Genomic DNA, 20,189 nt, shown 5'->3' with positions numbered 1-20,189 from the left:
TAAGGCATGGACCCTACCTGGTGAACTGTCTCCAGCCCCACGTCACCAAATCTTAAAAGTTGGTTGACTGGGAGTCAGGCGGTAGCACAGCGGGTTAAGCGCACATGGCGCAAAGCTCAAGGACTGGCGTAAGGATCCTGGGTTCGAGCCCCCGGCTCCCCACCTGCAGAGGAGTCACTTCACAAGCGGTAAGGCAGGTCTGCAGGTGTCTTATCTTTCTCTCCCCTTCTCTGTCTTCCTTTCCTCTCTCCATTTCTCTCTGTCCTATCCAACAATGATGACAACGATAATACTACAACAATAAGACAACAAGGGCAACAAAAGGGAAATAAGTAAATATTTTTTTAAAAAGTTGGTTGACTGAGCCAAAGGTCCTTCTCTGTGCCAAACCCCTTTCTAGGTTCTGGGGGTGCAGCAGAGACTGCAGATCCTGTCTTCAAGAGTCTGGTGGGCCAGATCAACAGGGAACACAGACCAAACAAACGCAGCTTAAGACACAGTGAACACTCTATATCATAGAGATACACTAGGGGCTGTAGAGCACATAGGAAGGAATTTCTGTCCCCAGATGGGATGGCAGCTAGAGAAGTGAAAGAGCTACAGACCCGGAGGGTCATGAGAAGCCCAGGTCTGCAGGAGATTCCTTGCTTTCAGAAGAAGGGACCTCCAATCACACTGTCCAGTCAGAAGACCTGCTTGGCCTGAGGGGCTGCTGATGTGGGGAGGGAGGCTCATCCTGGCCTCTACTCTGAGGTGAGGAGGTCCCTCTGGATACCAAACTATAGGAAAAGGGCACCCCCTCACTATCAGTCAAATTGCTCCTCATCTCCAAGTGCCAGCCTCACCTCCCACCCCAAGCCCATGTACCAGATGTAGATAGAGAGTATATAGGGGGTGGGAGTAGACAGCATAATAGTTATGCAGAGACTCTCAAAACTGAGGCTCCAAAATTTCAGAGTCAGTCCTCTGCACAACCATAAGCCAGAGATGAGCAGTGCTCTGGAGAGTATATAGGTATCTATATATACAGAGGTAGATACACATCTATACATACATAGGTAGATATAGATATAGAGGTATATGTATAGAGATTCTCTGCATTACTGCCCTCAACAGATAAGTTAAGGCTCTGGGTCAGGAGATTTTGCTTTGCCACAGACTCAAACTATGATCTGAGCCTCAAAAACCCTCTACCCACACCCCCAGTCAATTAAAACAAACAAACAAACTTCTGACTCCTCCCATCTTCATCTCGCTCTGGATTTGGATTTGAAACAAGAGATAGGATTTTTGTTGTTGTTGTTGTTATTTTTAGGCTGTTTCAACGCGATTAAGATTAAGAGTGCAGGCTGCCCCCAAATGTGTCCCATCTCAATCTCCTTGAGGCAGGGGCAAGTTTCACAATGCCCTTGAAAAACTACAATTCCCGACATGCATAGGGGGAGGCGGTGCTTGTCTAAATACCAGCATCCTATGTCAAACTAAGGACTACGACTCCCAGCGTGCTCCGCGGCCAGTGCCCTGATCCGGAACCGGATGTGGCTGGCTGCTCCAGCGGCGGAAAGCTGTTGGAAATGGTGAGTCTGGGATCGAGTGCTTGGAGGGGCGGGGAGGTGGGGGTCAGGATCTGCTCAAGAGTTTGGGATTAGGCGCTCGGAACGGGCCTCCTCTCTCTTCCGCCCATTGCACAGATGAAGAGGCCGGGGCCGGCGGCACTCTCGCGGCTCAGAAAGGAACAGTCCTAGTGCTGCTCTGGGAAGCTCAGTATAAATAGTAGGCGGCCACGCCGCCCGCCCACTTTACTGCTCCTCAAAGCAGAGTCTCTTCGTTAGTTGAACCTTCCTTGTCTCCAGGCCACAGGCACAGACCAAGTGGTGGGACTCGGCCTCGTCGCCGTTAGCCTGATCATCTTCACCTACTACACCGCCTGGGTGATTCTCTTGGTATGTGCGTTTTCACCTTCCTCGCCGCCCTGGGCCTTGGAGTCAGCTCCCGACATCACTTAACCTCTTTGCACCAGGCCTTTACCCTCGTGCCTTCAGGACAGTGCCAAGGAAGATGCTGGTGTTCTCCTGCTTATAGAGAAGGAAACTGAGGCTGAGGGCTCCTTAAACCCAGTGATCTAAAGATCTGCCCCTGGCTTGCTTTGCCCTGAGAAAGAGTGAAAGATTTATTTGTGAGAGAATGAGAAACCAGAGCACCACTCAGCTCCGGCGTATAGTGATGCTGGGGATTGAACCTGGAAACTCTGGGGCCTCAGGCATGCAAACCCTGTGCTCTAGCAAGCTGAGCTATCTCCCATTATTTTGCCTCTGATAGGAGTTCTAGCCTTTCTGGTTATACTGCTGATGCTGCGCATGAGGAGGATGTTGTGAGAACCATAGGATTAAATTTTTTTTTTTTTGTATATTTATTGGATAAAGACGTCCAAAAAACGAGAGGGTAGGGGGATATAGAGAGACAGAGAGAGTGGTCGTGGGAGGTGGTATGAGGTCCTGAGTTCGATCCCTGACAGCACATGTACCAGAGTGATGCCTGGTTCTTTCTCTCTCTTTTCCTATCTTTCTCAATCATAAATAAAATATTGGCCGGGGAGACAGCGTAATGGTTATGCAAACAGACTCTCGTGCCTGAGGCCCCTAAATTCTAGGTTCAATCCCCGGCACCACCATAAATCAGAGCTGAGCAGTGCTCTGGTGTTTTTCTCTTTGTTTCTCTCTCTGTCTCTCTGCATCTCTCAAAAAACTGAAATTTAAAAATAAATAAAATATTAAAAGAGAGAGAGAGATACCTGCAGCCCTGCCTCACCACTCACATAAGTTTTCCCCTTCCAGGTGGGGACTGAAGCTTGAACCCGGGTCCTTGTGCATTGTAACATATGTACTCAACCAGGTGCACCACCACGTGGCTCAGGGCCTTAGGACTTTTTTCCCCATATAAAAACGTTTTTGTTATTCCTTAAGAAATACAGTATATTTGGAATCCATAACCTTACAGAACCTGGTGTCCTTTGTAAGAAAATGTTAAGAAGAACTTGGAGCCCAAAGTGGGAGTCACTAGAGGATGTACCCTTCGCCTCTGCCAGGTTCTGAGTGCCTTAGGGCAAGTCCTTTGTCTTCTGTTCGCTGCCAAGTCCCCAGCACCAGCTTATGGCAGACACCAGGCAAGGCCCAGTAACCAAACAGCTATTCAATAAATGAGGGAAGGAAACAAAGCAAGTCCCTCCAAGTCATCTTAAAGAGAATCAGATCCTGTCTGGTGCGTTAGCTGGGCTCAGCTCCCCTTAGATGCAGGAGGTGAGCTGTGTGCACTTGAGGGAGGGCCAGCCCAGGCAAGGTGGGGAGTGCTCACCAGTGCTCTGCTCTCTACACCAGCCCTTCATTGACAGCCAGCATGTCATCCACAAGTACTTCCTACCTCGAGCTTATGCCATTGCCATCCCATTGGCTGCTGGCCTCCTGCTGCTCCTCTTTGTGGGTAAGTCATCACTCTCCCTACCCTGTGCGGGTTGCGGGGGGCTGGGGGTCTCCACAGTAAGCTCCTACCTCAGAACATGCTGTCACACTTTGACACCTGCTTTGACATCTTGATCAGCAAGTTCTGATGTGGGCTTTGACTTTGTCAGGCTTTTCTTGGGGTTCCTTGCCCCCAGCTCACCCCCAGGGAGCTTCCTGTTCAGAGCTACCCATCAGTTACCCTTTTTGTCCTCCCTTTGCCTCAGGCTCATTGAACTCAAATTGTATGGGCCCTTGCTCCCTCCTCCATCACTCAGCTCACACCTCTGTCATTTCTCACTCCCTTGTCACCCTGGCTCATGACTCCTGTACTTCTCTGTGTCCCATGGTTTAGTGCGGGGCTTCCTAGGAGTGGGGACCGTCATTATTATTATTATTATGTCCTCCGCTCTTAGAACAGACCTTAGCACTGAGTGGATGTTCAAGAAAGAAAGTGATTGAGATGTGTCAGCAGTCAGATGGCTAAATGGTGGGGTTGCTTGAGTGACTGGATGGATAGCTGGGTGGATCTTGTTCCCTATAGAACTGCAAACACTAAATGCAACCACTTGCCATGGTAGGTATTCAGCTGGTGTGTGTTGAGTGGGTGTGAGTGGGTGTGTGACTTAAGTCTGGAGGGTGATGGCGTGGGCTCTTTGCCCTGCATGTGGATCCTTTTGAATGTTGTACCCCAAGCCTGGATCTAAATTACTTTTCTGGTGTGTCTATTCCAGGCATGTTTATCACCTATGTGGTGCTGAAGAATCAGAAGGTGACTAAAAAGTCTCAATGAAGGCCCCGTGAGGAAGAGGCTGCCAGCCCCTTCCCAGCCTCCCCAGCCAGGCAGGGACTAATGTTGGGCACCCACCAGATTCACCCAGGCACTACAGCCCCCTCTAGCCCTGGCTGCCCTACAACATCCCTATTGGATGGAGTGTTGGGGGACTTATCAGACTGACCAGACCCCAGCCTTCCTTGCTTACCTTCCAGGAGATAGAAAGGAGAAATACCCGGAAGTCTTCCTCTCACCCCTTTTTGGCTCAAGACTTAGAAGATGCTCGTCCTCTTCGCCTTGCCTTCAGACTCACAGTCACTTTTTCTTCTGGGTCCTGCCCTCTCACCTCCCTTTCCTTCTGCCACATGGTGATGTTGGACTTGGCAGGAACTCTTGACCTCTTCCCACGTGTCCCATTCATTTGTGAAGGCAGCTTTCTTGGGTCTGACATAGCCCGCACTACACAAGGATTTCTGTACCTGGAACCCCTGGGACAAGGAATGAAAGGACCCCAGGACCACTGCCAGGCCTTAGGGCATATTAGGGGGCCAGCCCCCCAGCCCTAGCCGGTCTACTGGAGAGAGATGAACAATAAATGTTAATGGGGTCTTTGTTTCTGTGCCATCTGGAATAAGAGCTAGAAGCTGGCCCCTGTACTGGTGAGTCCTGCTTTGGACAGAGGTGCCCCCTGAGTCATCCCTGTGTGGGACATGGGAGAAAGCAGGGATGGGAATGGAGGTGGTTCCCGCTTGGTAAGCTCACAGCTGGCAGGTGGGAGGGTGTCAAGTGGAGGTATGGACATCTGCTAGATGCCATATATGCCTGTGCCAAGCAGCCTCGACACTAGTATTTTAGGAACCCTCAGACTGGTCTTCTAAAAACTTGAGGCCCACATCCATCTCTTGGTACCCAGCAGCGTGGCTTAGTGTGGCTCTGGGCTATGAGGGCTGCTACTGAGCCGGAGTTAAGCTGCTGCTACTCTATTGGGATTGACTAAGCTGGCACAGGCCCAGCACCCGTCACTCCCACTGGGCACTCTGGGCAGCTGGCTCACCCCTTCCCAGTGTCTGGTGTGAACCGACACCCTCACACCTGGGACCTTCACTCTTCCTCCAGCCATCAGAGAATAAAAGCCAACTTCAGACGTACTCACTGGTCCTGACATGAGGCTTTTAAATGGAAAACATCTTTGGGCCAGACATAGCCCAGCATGTTAGAGCACAGGACTTGTGTGCCTGGGGGCCCAAGGTTTGGTCCACCACCAGCATATACCCAAACTAAGCCATTTTCTGATCTCATCTCTTTCATAAGAAGAAATAAATCTTTAAAAAACACAAGGGGGGCTGGGCTGTAGCACAGTGGGTTTAAGTGCGTGCGCCGTAAAGCACAAGGACCAGCTTAAGGACTCCAGTTCGAGCCCCGGGCTCCCCACCTGCGGGGTGCCGGCGGGGGGGGGGGATGCTTCACAGGCGGTGAAGCAGATCTGCAGGTGTCTATCTTTCTCTCTCCCCTCTCTGTCTCCCCTCCTCTCTCAACTTCTCTCTGTCCTATCCAACAAGGACAGCAATAACAACAACAATAAACAACACGGACAGCAAAAGGGAAAAAAATAGCTTCCTGGAGCCGTGGATTCATAGCAGGCAATAACCCTGGAGGCAAAAACAAAAGCACAACAAAAGAGGTTATGTTTGTTTGACCTTACCGCCATGTTTGATATATGAAACTTGCCACCCTACATCTTCTTCTCTCAGGCACCTCTGCTATAAGGGATGAATGGGCAAACCCAGCACAGTCCTCACGACACCCCAGTGCTTCCTGTTGATGTCCCTTATTCAGGCCCACCTCCAGCTCAGTGCTTGTACATGCACCGGTTGCCCATCCTCAAACTCATTTTGTCAGGTCCTGGAATTCTGAATACTCCGGTTTCTCTTCAGATCGTACAATTCAGACTTACTATGTCTCGTGCCTGGCATCTTCCTTGTTCCTAACTCCAATTGGAGGTCAGGCAGATGTCAATAACCCCGGTTTACCTCCCATTCCCAGCCAGGATGCCCAGGTCCTCCCCCATTCACTAGTCAGCTTTCTGATGCAAAGACACCATCCTTTGTTCTAAGTCACCAGTAGCTTGCTTACCACTCCCCTATACCCATTCTGCCTCCCCCCCCCCCCCCAGTCTGACTGCATGACATCCAGTGGCCTTTTAAAATAGCTTTTCAGAGTGACAGGTGGTGCAGCTGTTAAAGCACATTACGGAAGAAGGGCGAACGCTAGAAGAAGAAGAAGACCATGTGCAAGGACTTGGGTTCAAGCCCCTGGTCCCCACTTGTGTGTGTGTGTAGGGAGGGGCGGTAGAGGGGAGGGTTAGGAGGTGAAGCTTCATGAGTAGTGAAGTAGGCTCCAGGTGTCTCCCTCTTTTACGCTACTCCTGCCTCTATTATAATTAAACAAAGAACAAACAACAAAAATAAAAAGCAGGGCTTCTCTTGCACTTAAAGTACTTCTCTAAATCCCTTCTCCATTTTCTAACATATCCACAAAATCCCACTTGCTCTCTCTCTTCTGGTTCTAGCCACATTGACCTTTTATTTCCTGGGACTCACCACCAGTGTATACCAAAATTAAATCATTCTTTGGTCTCATCTCATAAAAAGAAATCTTTAAAAAAGGAACATGGGAGTTGGGTGGTAGTACAGCGGGTTAAGCGTACATGGCGCAAAGTGCTAGGACTGGTGTAAGAATCCCGGTTCGAGCCCCCAGCTCCCCACCTGCAGAGGAGTCGCTTCACAGGTGGTGAAGCAGGTCTGCAGGTGTCTGTCTTTCTCTCCCCCTCTCTGTCTTCCCCTCCTCTCCACATTTCTCTCTGTCCTGTACAACAATGACTGACATTAATAACTACAACAACAATGAAAAGGGCAACAAAAGGGAAAATAAATATAAAAAAAGAAAACAACAAACGAAGGCATGCTTGGGATCCTATGTACATCCAGCTTACATTGATTTAATATATACTAACTAAGCAGCGGTTTGTGCTAAACACTGAACCAGAAATGAGCCCTGCATGGTTCCTGCTCTTCTGATGCTCCCATGGGGGTGTTGGGGGTGGGGTGGGGTCAGGGGTGTAGTTAAGAAATGAATAAAACTCTGGGCGGGGGGGGGGGGTGAGGATATTTTGTAGAAAACAAATATTACACATAACTACTGTAAATCATTAACCCCCAAAAAATTAATGTAAAAAAATGAAGAAAATTCCCTGACAAGGCATTGAAGGGAGTTACACAAGGTGATCTAGCCAAGAATGGAAGGCAAATGAAAGACTAGGGGAAGGAATGTCAGGCAGAAGAAATAATAAATGGAAAACCCCCTGGAGCTTTCGATGTGGGGGGTGGGGTAAGTAGATGGTGAGGAGGCAGGCCGACTCTGTATGGTGGGGTGTAGGGAGGATGGTTTGAGATTGTAGGGTGGGGGTCCTCGTGAGAGGTTTAGGTTTTTTTCCAATGTCGGGAAGCTACTGGAGGCTATAAGCATGCTTTTAAAACATCACGCTGACAGTGTGGTCCTCTCACCACTAAAACCCTCAAGGCTTGGCACTGCTCCTGGCCCAGTGATGAATGAATGGATGCACACCCTGACTTCTCTGTGACCTGGAGGGAGTCACTGCTCTCTAGCTTAGTTTTCTGCTCTGAAAAATGGTGGGGATTTTTCGCCAGTCGGTGGGCGGGACTGGATTTAGGTTATCCACCTCCCCATAGTCCCGGGTTTCCGCGCCTCCCGGCAGAAGGTCAAAGAACAGCCTTCCCTCCGGAAGACCCTAACCTGCTCTCGGCGGCTCCGCCCGGCCCTGGACCGCTGTGGGAAGGATGCTGCAGCCCCAGGGGCGGGACCGCCAGGCTCTGGCAGGGCGCCTCCTCCGCACGGATTGGGTGCAACCCAGGCCAGCAGCGCACGATTGGTTACCCAGCAGCGGAGGCGGGGCCTAATCCTGCTGCGGAGCCGCAGGGCGGCAAGCTAGTGCGGGTCGCCGCCAGAACCCGGAAGCTGAACTGTCGCGGGGGCGATGGCCGTGCGGAGCCTGGGACCCCTCGAGGTAGGTGCCTACCTGAGGGAGGACAGGACAGCGAAGGATTGTGGAATGGAGGTCGGGTCGCCCCTCTTGTGCGGCGCGGACACACCCCCATTCAAGCCCAGGAGGGGTTTTGCACTGGGCTGGGACCTGGACACGCCCCACGTAGTGCCGCAGGCTTGAAGGGGGGAGTCTGGCGGGTGGCCCCCAACAGCTACTTCAGTTTCCTCATCGGAAAGATGAGGATGACAGTAAAGCCTCCTCCTTCATAGGGCTATTGGGAGGTCAAGCTGTCAGTGATGAGCGCATGGTGAGTGCCTGTTATCCATGGGTCACTGAGCTCAGCTTCCTGCTGACAACCCACTCTGGCCTGGAAAAACGCGACATAGAAGAATAGGGACAGACTGGTGGCATCACGATCTGTTACTGTTAAGGGTTCCGCATGTACGGAGCCCAAACTAACCCTATTTAGTACCTGCCAGGAAGGACTTGCTGTAGTTCTTTCACAAAGGAGCAGGTGAAAAGCAGGTCACACAGCTAGTTTGAGACAAATAAATCAGTTTTGGACCAGCACCCATTGTGCCTACTGATAATAACAATGATCACTCTGTTTGAGTACTGACTGCATGCAAGGTACAATATCCAGTAAGGTGGGTACTAGCATTACTCCTCCCCCTCCTCCTCCTTAACAATTGAGGAAACAGAGGAAGAGAACAAATAGGAGAGGGTTCACAATGAGTTCAGGTAAGATTCAAGCCTGGGTCTTTTTCCTCTCTGGGCTGCTTCCACCTGCTCATTATTTCCTGTGTTTCCTGCCACCAGGTTCTGACTCCCTCTCCAGAGGCTGGACGCAGAACAGCCATCTCAAAGTCAGGTCGCTGTGGTTTCCTCTGGCGTCTGCGAGACAAGCAGTGGCGCCTGGGCCTGTTTGAGATCGGTCCTGGGCACGAGCTGCACCAGCTGACATGCATGATGCAAGTGGGGTTGTGGGCTGCCATCCAGGTCTCCATGGACCACCCCCCCACAGTGAGTGGCCAACTTGTTCCCTGCACCCCACAACACCAACAGCAAAACCAGGCTGCTCTCTGGGTCTCTGGAACAGTGAGGGTTATGAAGGGAGGGGATCAGGGGCTTGGTGCAAGGAGCCAGGGACATTCTGAGCCTGATGCCAGGAATCCAGAAATCTCCCAATATGTTAGGGTGTGAGGAACCCCCTGACCCAGGTGATTACTTTGTGACTCTGGGGGGACTCACTTTTGTCTCCATCTGAATATTTTGTGTGTGCGCGTGCGCGTGTGCACGTGCACACTCACACACACCTTGCTAGAAAAAGGCTTCCCAGATATACTGTCGTGTGGTGGAGAAGGGACCTTACCCCACCCCCACCCTGTGTGTGGCCTGGCCAGTCCTCTGGAGAGCTCATGCTGGGGCCAGGCTGGCTCAGCAGAAAGGGTCTCCCAACTGCAAATTCAGCAGTTGGACAGGCCTGGATGAGCATGTGTGTGTTGTGTGTGTGTACGTGCAAACACACACACAGACAATGTGACCACAGGCCACATCCTTGCCTTGGAGCCTGGAGGTCCAGGAAGAGTGTAGGAGCTAAGGGTGTCCAGTCAATTTCATCACCTTACTGAAAATCACAGCCTGAATCTATGGCTTGCTGAAAGTCACCCCTGGCTCCCCAGTACTCAGCATGGCCTCCAGACCCTGTTTGGTCTAGCCCACAGGCAACTGTCCAGCCCTGCTCATGTCCATCTCTACTTGCCTCAGCTACTTTCTTCCTCCTTTCCTCCCTGGTGGCCACCAAGACTGTTCCCACTGCTTTAAGCACCTGCCCCTCTCCACTACTCTTGGGACTCTACCCTAGAGGTCACCACCATCATGAAGTCTTCCCTGATCCTACCTCTGCTTTTCACTGGGATGGCATCAACTTCAGTTGGCCACTGTGTGTGTGTGTGTGTGTGTTGGGGCGGGGAGCTGATATATCAGGCTCATAGTCTCGTACTGGGGACCCCTCAATAGAGCTGACACAGAATTTGCTTTATGTCTCTCATCCCCTCCTCCAGCCTTGGGAATGTGGACAGCCCACCTGTCCAACTCGGCCCCATTTGCTGGAGGAATCTAATTGTGGGAATGGGGGCAGTCCAGGTGTGAGGTACTCGGAGATTGGGGCTGGCAGTGTGTGTGTGGGGGAGAGGGAGGTTGACCCCTAACCTCAGCCCCTCTGCCCCTCCCCACAGGGGACACCCACTGAGGAGGATTTCTGCGAGGTCCAGACCCAGGTTCATGAGGTAGGAAGTCCAAGCCTCTGCCAGGGAGGGGGCGTGTCCTGGGCTTTGTTCTCCCTCCACCTCCCTTCCTCCGTGTGCAGTGGGAGTGCTGGCTTGACACAGGTCCTTTCAGTAAGGGCTAACCTGACTCTGCTGCGCCTGAGATGACTGCACAGAGTCCAGCCCGTGTGGACACTCCCGGGGCTGCTCTTCCTCCCCTGCAGAACTTCGAGCTGGGCACCCTGGCGGGGCCGGCCTTCGCCTGGCTACGCCGCTCCCTAGGCCTGATTGAGGAGGACTATCAGGCTGCGCTGGGCCCAGGCGGCCCCTACCTGCAGTTCCTCAGCACCTCCAAGAGCAAAGCCAGCTTCTTCTTGTCGTGAGCTGGCGGCAGGGGTGGGGAAGGGCGGACCTTGTGTGTAGGGGTGGGGGTGGGGAGTACTCAGGGATAGTTGGGGCCACATAGACGTCAGATGGCGAGGAGAAACCCAGAGCGAACTGGGCGATGGGCTCCTGCCCTGCTGGGAGTGACCCCGCCTTCCTGCTCCCCAGCTGCGACCAACGCTTCTTCCTGAAGACGCAGCAGCGCCGGGAGGTGCGGGTGCTGCTCGCCCACCTGCCCCGCTACGTGCAGCACCTGCAGCGGTACCCTCACTCGCTGCTTGCGCGACTGCTGGGTACGATCACCTTCGACCCGGGATATCAGGGGAACGTGGGGAGGGGGGAAAGAGAGCGAGAAGGGGAGGGGTCTGGGGAGGGCGCTGATCTAGAATGGGAGCGTGGGGGGCCGGAGTCTGAGCCCAGCGGCGAGAACTAGACTGGAGGCGGGTTCCGGAGGAGTTGTGTAGGGGGATCCTGGTCTGAGAGCCACGCGAGGGGGCGTGACCCCAAAACCTGGATGGGACTTGGGGGCGGGAACTTGGAGAAAGGGGCGTGGTCAGGAGCTCCGACTGGACTGGATGGACCTTGCGGGTGTGGACTGAACGTGGCGTCTCTCATCCCGCGTCCTCTCTTCTTTCAGGAGTGCACAGTCTGCGGGTGACCCGGGGAAAGAAGGTGGGTGAGGCCTAGGCAAGGGGGTTCGGCTGGGGCGGGAGTAGGGTGGGGTGGAGGGTGAATGCCTGTACTACTGACTCAATCCCTTTCTCCAGAAATATTTCATCATTATGCAGAGTGTCTTCTACCCCCCCAGCCGAATCTCTGAGAGGTGAGTCCACCTCACAGTGCTCCCCCCATATAACACCTGAACACGCACCCCTTGTTGAAAATGAGGCCCTGATGGTGTGGGCAGGATGAGCATTCCCAAGATCTGATGGGTCAGAGACAATAGTGATACCCATCACCGCCACCTTGAGGATACATTAGGCGCTTTTGGAAGGAGGAAGGTCATGCAACTCTTAACATGAGGAGCAGGCACCTGCAAAGCCAGGCTGTGTGCTTCGCAGTCCTGGTTCTTCCAGCAGGCTGCACATTAGCCGCCTCCCCTGTACCCGAACTTCTCTCTTACCCCTGTTGCTGTTGTCAAGGAGAGGCAAGATGGTCAGAAGCAGGCAAAGCCAGGGGTAAAGCTGGGGCTGGGCTTTCAGCGAACTGATTTCAGCCCCTAATCTGTTTTATTTTCATTTTTATTTTTTTTTAAATATTTTTTATTTTATTTATTTATTCCCTTTTGTTGTCCTTGTTGTTTTATTGTTGTAGTTGCTATTGATGTTGTTGTTGGATAGGACAGAGAGAAATGGAGAGAGGAGGGGAAGACAGAGAGGGGGAGAGAAAGACAGACACCTGCAGACCTGCTTCACCGCCTGTGAAGCGACTCCCCTGCAGGTGGGGAGCCGGGGCTCAAACCGGGATCCTTATGCCGGTCCTTGTGCTTTGCGCCACCTGCGCTTAACCCGCTGCACTACAGCCCGACTCCCTTATTTTCATTTTTAAAAATACTTTTATTTATTTATTATTGGATAGAGACAGAAATTGAGAGGGGAGGAGGAGGTAAGAGGGAGAGAGACAGAGAGACATCTGAAGCCCTGCTTCACCACTTGTGAAGCTTTCCTCCTGTAGGTGGGGACCAGGGGCGAACCTAGGTCCTTGTGCACTGTAACACATGCACTTAACCAGGTGCGCCACCACCTGGCCCCTTTAAAATTTTTATTTATTTATTTATTTTATTTATTCCCTTTTGTTGCCCATGTTGTTTTATTGTTGTAGTTATTGTTGTTGTTGTTATTGATGTCATCATTGTTGGATAGGACAGAGAGAAATGGAGAGAGGAAGGGAAGACAGAGAGGGGGAGAGAAAGACAGACACCTGCAGACCTACTTCACCGCCTGTGAAGCGACTCCCCTGCAGGTAGGGAGCTGGGGGGCTCAAATTGGGATCCTTACCCGGGACCATTAACGCTTTGCGCCACGTGCGCGTAACATGCTGCACTACCACCCAACTCCCCCCCCCTTTTTTTTTTAAATATCATCCCCTACTCTATAGTCTGCAGTCTGCTGAGTGGTCTTGGGAAAGTTTGAAGACACTCTTCGAGTCTTTCCCCCATTTCTAGTATGGAAACTGTAATGCAGTGGTGCCTGTGTTGAGGATTTCAACAGTTGGCTAGTAGAAGCTTTTGTGAAATTCCCTGTGTGGCTCAAGTATGTGCAAAGGTAAATTCTGTCATGCCCCCCCCCCCCTCCACTCCCAGGTATGACATCAAGGGCTGTGAGATGAGCCGATGGGTGGAGCCAGCCCCTGAGGGCAGTCCCCTCGTCCTGGTGCTGAAGGACCTCAACTTTCAGGGCAAGACCATCAATCTGGGTGAGCCACAGGACTGGTCACTGCTCATCCTCCATGCAGGGCCAAGTTTAGAAGAATACCCCTGGCCTCTGCTCAGTGCCTATAATCCAGATTCTAGAGTCAGGCAGAGCAGGGTTTAAACCCAGCTGTTATAGCTTACTAGCAAGGTGACCACGGCAAACTGTACGTGTTTCCTTGCCTGTGAAGTGGGAGAGCAATGACACCTGCCCTCCTGGGGCAGATGTGTGTGGAGGCCTCAGTGCAGGTCCCAGCCCTGGATGAGCACTCAGGTGGGGGTACTGGTGATCTGGCAGGGCCCCAGAGGACCTGGTTCCTCCGCCAGATGGAACTGGATACCACCTTCCTCCGGGAGCTCAATGTGCTGGATTACAGCCTCCTGATGGCCTTCCAGCGCCTCCATGAGGATGAGATATTTCCAAACAGCAGCTTCGTCTTCTGCACAGCCAGGTGGGCCTTACACAGGGCCAGCAGTAACAGTGAGGTGCTGAGAGTGGGGAAGGCAGATGGGAGGTGGAAGGAGGCACACAGGCAGGCAGAAGACTGGAAAGTACAGTGTGTGTGTGTGTGTGTGTGTGTGTGTGTGTGTGTGTGTGTGTGTGTTGGAGAAACGCGGCTGGCCAGAGGGGGTGGGTATATGTGGATTGCAGCAGGTGAGACAAAGTAGACAAAGACCTCAGTGCTCATTTGAAGACTCTGCCCATTTTCCAGAAGGGGGTATGGAGCCATTGAAGGAGTCAAAGCAAGTTCTAGACTTGTTTCATTTTTGTCTTGGGAAGAGCCCTTGCCCCTTAACCTAATCATTCTACTTCTAAGACCTGAGTCATTACTGTGGGCATCATCATCTTGACTACCCCCCTTTAAAAAATACTTATTATAGAGAAAGAAGAGGGAGGGAAGGGAGGGAGGGAGGTAGAGAGAGAGAGAGAGGGAGAGAGAGAAACGAAAGAAGACAAAACAAAACCACAGCAGAACTGTAGCATATGCAATGCCAGGGTTTGAACTCAGGACCTCATGCAAGAGTCCTATAGTTTATCCACTGTGCTGAGTCCTGAGCCTGAGGTTCTGAGGTCCTAGGTTAAATCCCCTACACCATCAGCCAGGGATGAATGCTGCTATGGTAGAAAAAATAGAAAGAGATAGAAAGAAAGAAAGATTGGTGTACTGCACCAATATAAAAGGCTGGGTAGAGGGGGACGGGGAGGGTTCATGTCCTAGGACATGATGGCAGAGGAGGGCCTATAGGGGGTTATATTGTTATGCGGAAATGTTATGCATGTAAAAACTATCGTATTTTACTGTTGACTATAAACTATTAATTCCCCAATAAGAAATAAAAAAGAAAGGGAGAAAGAAAAGGGAAGGAAAGGAAAGGAAAGGAAGAAGAGTGTAGTGGTCCAGGAGGTGGCACAGTGGATAAAGCATTGGACTCTTGAGCATGAGGTCCCAAGTTCAATCCCTGGCAGTACAGTACATGGAGTGGTTCTTTCTCTCTCTCTCTCTCTCCTCTCCTCCTTTCTCATTCATAAAAAAAGAAGAGAAAGAAAGAAGAGTGTATGCATCCAGTTCCTTATGTCCACCCCAAGGAAGATCTTGGAATGGGTGATGATTGGGCAGAATCCTGGGACCCTGTGATTAGGCTGGGCATGTCCTAGCCAGGGTAGACAACAGAATGCTAGAATGTATCCTCTCTCCAACTCTGCCCATCCATGCTAAGTTGACTTTTTCCTTGCCCTCCATCCCCAGCTGGAATTTAGACCAGGGCTGCCATTGTGTCTGCAAATCCTAGTTGGCATATAATAGCTGCTTTTTTTTTTTTTTAATAAAAAGGAAACACTGACTAAACCATAGGATAAGAGGGGTACAACTCCACACAATTCCCACCACCAGAACTCCATATCCCATCCCCTCCCCTGATAGCTTTCCTATTTTTATCCCTCTGGGAATATGGACCCAGGGTCATTGTGGGATGCAGAAGGTGGAAGGTCTGGCTTCTGTAATTGCTTCCCCCATGAACATGGGCGTTGACAGGTCGATCCATACTCCTAGCCTGTCTCTCTCTTTCTGCTTTTTTATTGAAATATTTCTGTGTTGGCTGGTAAATAGCATTCCCACCTAGCTCCTACAGATACTTCCATTCCCACCATCCAGCTTAACCCAGGCACTGTAGAGGATATCAATCAGCTCTCTGCACTTCTTCAGACCCCTGGGTTCTGGTTGGTTGCTATCCAGGCCACCTTCACAGGAAAAGCAAGAAAATGTACCTGCTTCTACCTGGGACTGGGGAACAACCAAAAGCATCTCTAGATTTGGGATATATTTTGAGGGAAAAAGAAACACACCATCAGCAAACTGGGGAGGTAAACTTTGTTCACATGATTTCAGCTCTGCCACCCTGGAACTGCCAGGGTTGGCTCGTGCCTAACAGGACCCCAAGCATAGGACTTACGCAAAATAATGTCACAGAGCCAGGTCTATGTGGCCTGGGTGCTCTAGGTTAGCATCAATAGAAATGTAATGTGGTAGTCCAGGAGGTGGCGCAGTGGATAAAGTGTTGGACTCTCAGGCATGAGGTCCCGAGTTCAATCCCTGGCAGTTTGTGTACCAGAGTGACATCTGGTTCTTTCTCTCTCTGCTCCTATCTTTTTCACAAATAAATAAGTAAAATAATAAAAAAGAAATGTAATGTGCAGGGCTGGGTGGTGGCACACCTCATTAGGTGCACACATTACAATGCACGATAATCCAGGATAAACAAGCCCTTTGTTCCCACTTGCAAAGGGAAAGCTTCACAAGCAGTAAAGCAGGTCTGCAAGAGTCTCTCTTTCTCCTTCCATACCTCTCTCTTTCCTCTAAATTTCTCTTTGTTCTACCAAAATAAAATCAAATAAATTTAAAATAAAATAAATTATATATGTATGTAATATGCTGTACATGTATAGTTTTGAACTTTCTAGTAGCCTGGTTTTATTTTATTTTATTTTATTTTAAAGATTTATTTAAATCTTTAAATAAATGGCCTGGGAAGTGACTAAAGTGCTGGGAGAACAGAGAGAGAACCAGAGACTCACTCTCAGGACCTCATCTTTAAGAATCCAATGCTTGGGGCCAGGTGGTGGCGCACCTGGTTAAGCGCACAAACTGCAATGCACAAGGTCCCAGGTTCAGGTCCCTGGTCCCTACCTGCCGGGAGAAAGCTTCATGAGTGGTGAAGCAGGGCTGCAGGTGTCTTTCTGCTTCTCTCCCTCTCTGTCTCCCCTCCCCTTTCAATTTCTCTCTGTCTCTATCTAATAATAAATAGATAAAAATATTTAAGACCTACGTCCCAGGTTCAATCCCCCGTACCACCAAAAGCCAGAGCTGAGCAGTGCTCTGGTGTGTCTCTCTCTGTGTCTCTCTCTGCATCTCTCTCAAAAATAAAAAATTAATAATTTTTTAAATTAAAAAAAAGAATCCAATGCTTTTATTTATTTCCTTTTTGTTGCCCTTGTTTTTATTGTTGTTGTAGTTATTATTGTTGTTAATGTCGTTGTTGTTGGATAGGACAGAGAGAAATGGAAAGAGGAAGGGAAGACAGAGAGGGGGAGAGAAAGACAGACACCTGCAGACCTGCTTCACCACTTGTGAAGCGATTCCCCTACAGGTGGGGAGCTGGGGGCTTGAACCAGGATCCTTATGCCGGTCCTTGCGCTTTGCACCATGTGCACTTAACTCCCTGAGCTACCACCCGACTCCCAAGAATCCAATGCTTTGTCCACTGTGCCATCTCCCAGACTGCCAAGAGAGAACCAGAGCATCACTCTGGAGCATGCAGTGCCCAGAATTGAATTTGGGACCTGCAATGCTTGCCCTCTACCACAATTATATCTCCCCTGCTAAGTCTCATTTAAAACGTATAAAGATGAGAATTGGGCGGTAGCACAGTGGGTTAAGTGCAGGTGGTGTAAAGTGCACGGACCTGCATAAGGATCCGGGTTCGAGACCCCGGCTCCCCACCTGCAGGAGATTCCCTTCACAGGCGGTGAAGCAGGTCTGCAGGTGTCTGTCTTTCTCTCCCCATCTCTGTCTTCCCCTCCTCTCTCCATTTCTCTCTGTCTTATCCAACAATGACAACATCAATAACAACAACAACAATAAAACAACAAGGGCAACAAAAGGGAATAAATAAATAAAATTTTTTTTAAAAAGCATATAGATGGGGGCCGGGTGGTAGTGCAGTGCGGGTAAACGCACATGGCACAAAGCGCAAGGACAAGAACAAGGATTCCGGTTGGAGCCCCCAGCTCCCCACTTGGCAGGGGGGTCGCTTCACAAGCAGTGAAGCAGGTCTGCAGGTGTCTATCTTTCTCTCCCCCTCTCTGTCTTCCCCTCCTCTCTCCATTTCTCTCTGTCCTATCCAACAACAATGACAGCAATAACAACAACAGTAATAACAAGGGCAACAAAAAGGGAAAAAATCGCCTCCAGGAACAGTGGATTCATAGTGCAGGCACTGAGCCCCAGCAATAACCCTAGAGGCAAAAAAAAAAAAGTAGAAAGATGGGGCTGGGTAGTAGCACACCTGGTTGAGCCCCCAGTCCCCACCTGGAGGGGGGAAATTTTGCAAGCAGTAAAGCAGGGCTGAAGGTGTCTTTATTTATTTACTTATTTATTTTCCCTTTTGTTGCCCTTGTTTTTATTGTTGTAGTTATTATTGATGTCGTCATTGGATAGGACAGAGAGAAATGGAGAGAGGAGGGGAAGACAGAGAGGGGGAGAGAAAGACAGACACCTGCAGGCCTGCTTCACCACCTGTGAAGCGACTCCCCTGCAGGTGGGGAGCTGGGGGCTTGAACTGGGATCCTTACTCCAGTCCTTATGCTTTGCGCCATGTGTGCTTAACCCGCCACATGTGCTTAACCCACTGCACTAGCGCCTGACTCCCTGCAGGTGTCTTTCTGTCTCTCCCTCCCTATCTTCCGCTTTCCTCTCAATTTCTGGCTGTCTCCATCCAATAAAGATAGTAATTAAAAAAAAAATTGAAAAAATTTTCTCCTCTAGAAACAAAGAGGATATATATTTACCTCCAGGGTTATTGTTAGGTCTCGGTGCCTGCACCACAAAAAAACCTAGTTGGGGTTCCAACCGGGATCCCTGCTCCAGTCCTTGTGCCTCACACCATGTGCGCTTAATCTGCTGCGCTACCACCCAACACCCATTTTTTTTTTTTTAACCAGAGCACTGCTCAGCTCTGGCTTATAGTGGTGCAGGGGATTGATTCTGGGACCTCAGGACATCAGGACCTCAGGAGTGAGAGTCCTTTTGCATAACCATTATGCAATCTCCCTTTCCCGAAAAAATAATCATAATAATTCATTTACTTAATACATTCAAAATGTTTTCATCATCTAGCTAACCAGTACAAGTTATATTAGATATTTTACATTATTTTTCTCACACTGTCTTTGAAATGCAATTTGTATTTATTTATTTACCAGAGTACTGCTCATCCCTGATTTCTGGTGGTGCTGAGGATTGAACTTGGGACTTCTGATGCCTATGCAATGTATACCTTACCCGTATAGAATATGTCAAGTGGGTGGGCCACATTCCTCACATTGTCATGCTCAGTCACACTTGGCTAGTGGCTTTGCAGTCCTGGGCAGGAAAGAAGAGCAGGATGACCTAAGAATGAACAGGGGTTTGGAAGAGCCTGGCCACACTCACAGCATCAGTTAGTAGGTAGGGGTTCCCTGGAGAAGATGTTAACTTCACCCTCCTATTGGCCCCTAGATCCATACAAGGGGTGCAGAGCCCAGAGGAGCTAGGAATCCAGAACCGCAGGCTGCTGCCAAATAGCCCCAACGCCCTGCACATTGTGGACGGGCTGGAGCAGCGCTGTTTCCTGGGTCTTGTGGACCTCTTCACCGTATACGGGCTCCGCAAGAGGCTGGAGCACCTGTGGAAGACGCTGCGCTACCCGGGCCGGACCTTCTCCACCGTCAGCCCGACTCAGTACGCTCGCCGGCTCTGCCAATGGGTGGAGGCTCACACCGAGTGACCGAAACAGAGCCCCACTCTCCATCTGGACGATGGGCGCGCCTTGGGAACAACTCCTCTCACCTGCTGTTCTTTCGCGTGACCTCCAGAGGGCGACATCCCCTAACTAATATTACCACCACCCAGCCTCGTTTAATGGAAGTACTGCGCCTGGCACTGTGCCAGGAACTCCCCTGCACTGGTCTGTCTAATCCTCAAAAAATGCTATTATTATTATTTTATATATATAAATTATATTAAAATTAAATTATATATATCATGGGATAGAGGCTCAAGGGGAGAAGGGGCTGAGTAAGATCATTCAGCAATAAATGCTGGAACTGGGACTCAGCTATACGTTTTGAACTCAAGAGCCTGTGTTCTTACCTGTTGGTTCCCGCAACCTGGTGCTCTGGGGAAAGGAGGGAGGCTGAAGTCCCCAGCCCCAGCTCCTTGCTGGGAAAATGGGAAAATGAGGCCCAGAGACTCTAAGGTCTTATGCATGGGTAAATAGCAAGGTCAGTCTGAGAACCCCAACTTCCCTAACCTCCTACCCTTGGGTCCAGCAGGGCCCACTAGCCTCCCTCTGGCATGTCCCCCACTCCTGCTTCTTTAGGGGTGCAAGTGGAAGAAAGTAGGGGAGTAGGGTTTGCAGTTCTGGGAAACACATGTTGGGGAGTATCAAGTAAGCTCTGCCTTTGCCTGGGAATCGTCTGTCTCAACAGAAATGGAGATCAGGGGTTAGTGGTCAGACCAAGGTCCCTGGGTGTGTAGAC

General features: G+C 50.5%; 2 protein-coding genes across 8 annotated transcripts; both read left to right on the top strand.

The window, feature by feature from the left end:
• The first annotated feature begins 1,428 nt into the window (after positions 1-1,428).
• DPM2 (dolichyl-phosphate mannosyltransferase subunit 2, regulatory) lies at positions 1,429-4,879 on the top strand. Of its 3 annotated transcripts, XM_016190690.2 has the most exons (4): positions 1,429-1,577; positions 1,854-1,943; positions 3,375-3,477; positions 4,229-4,879. In XM_016190690.2, exons 1-4 carry the CDS (start codon positions 1,575-1,577, stop codon positions 4,285-4,287), a joined length of 255 nt encoding a protein of 84 aa, XP_016046176.1. In that variant the 5' UTR covers positions 1,429-1,574; the 3' UTR covers positions 4,288-4,879. The 3 variants fall into 3 exon arrangements, with proteins under 3 accessions (XP_016046176.1, XP_060056211.1, XP_060056210.1); XM_060200228.1 differs by lacking the exon at positions 1,854-1,943 and having other exon boundaries at positions 1,453-1,577; XM_060200227.1 differs by lacking the exons at positions 1,429-1,577; positions 1,854-1,943 and adding an exon at positions 3,026-3,296.
• Positions 4,880-7,876: 2,997 nt separating this feature from the next.
• PIP5KL1 (phosphatidylinositol-4-phosphate 5-kinase like 1) lies at positions 7,877-19,770 on the top strand. Of its 5 annotated transcripts, none has more exons than XM_060200223.1 (11): positions 7,877-8,353; positions 8,602-8,639; positions 9,152-9,355; positions 10,570-10,620; positions 10,824-10,978; positions 11,152-11,276; positions 11,621-11,655; positions 11,751-11,806; positions 13,286-13,398; positions 13,692-13,845; positions 19,168-19,770. In XM_060200223.1, exons 1-11 carry the CDS (start codon positions 7,882-7,884, stop codon positions 19,433-19,435), a joined length of 1,671 nt encoding a protein of 556 aa, XP_060056206.1. In that variant the 5' UTR covers positions 7,877-7,881; the 3' UTR covers positions 19,436-19,770. The 5 variants fall into 5 exon arrangements, with proteins under 5 accessions (XP_060056206.1, XP_060056207.1, XP_060056208.1 ...); XM_060200224.1 differs by lacking the exon at positions 19,168-19,770 and adding an exon at positions 14,931-15,222; XM_016190691.2 differs by lacking the exon at positions 8,602-8,639 and having other exon boundaries at positions 8,241-8,353.
• The last annotated feature ends 419 nt before the right edge of the window (positions 19,771-20,189 follow it).

This window comes from Erinaceus europaeus, chromosome 10 (genome assembly GCF_950295315.1).
Source record: "Erinaceus europaeus chromosome 10, mEriEur2.1, whole genome shotgun sequence".
Taxonomy (NCBI): Eukaryota; Metazoa; Chordata; class Mammalia; order Eulipotyphla; family Erinaceidae; genus Erinaceus; species Erinaceus europaeus.
This window is presented reverse-complemented; position numbering and strand designations above follow the sequence as displayed.

Excerpts from the sequence above, each read along its gene's own strand:
- DPM2 (XM_016190690.2), top strand. Across the intron at positions 1,944-3,374 it reads CCGCCTGGGTGATTCTCTTG|CCCTTCATTGACAGCCAGCA; the intron begins GTATGTGCGTTT and ends TCTCTACACCAG. Across the intron at positions 3,478-4,228 it reads CCTGCTGCTCCTCTTTGTGG|GCATGTTTATCACCTATGTG; the intron begins GTAAGTCATCAC and ends TGTCTATTCCAG.
- PIP5KL1 (XM_060200223.1), top strand. The coding sequence starts at position 7,882 with ATGGATGCACACCCTGACTTCTCTGTGACCTGGAGGGAGTCACTGCTC. Across the intron at positions 11,656-11,750 it reads GGGTGACCCGGGGAAAGAAG|AAATATTTCATCATTATGCA; the intron begins GTGGGTGAGGCC and ends CCCTTTCTCCAG. Across the intron at positions 13,846-19,167 it reads TTCGTCTTCTGCACAGCCAG|ATCCATACAAGGGGTGCAGA; the intron begins GTGGGCCTTACA and ends ATTGGCCCCTAG.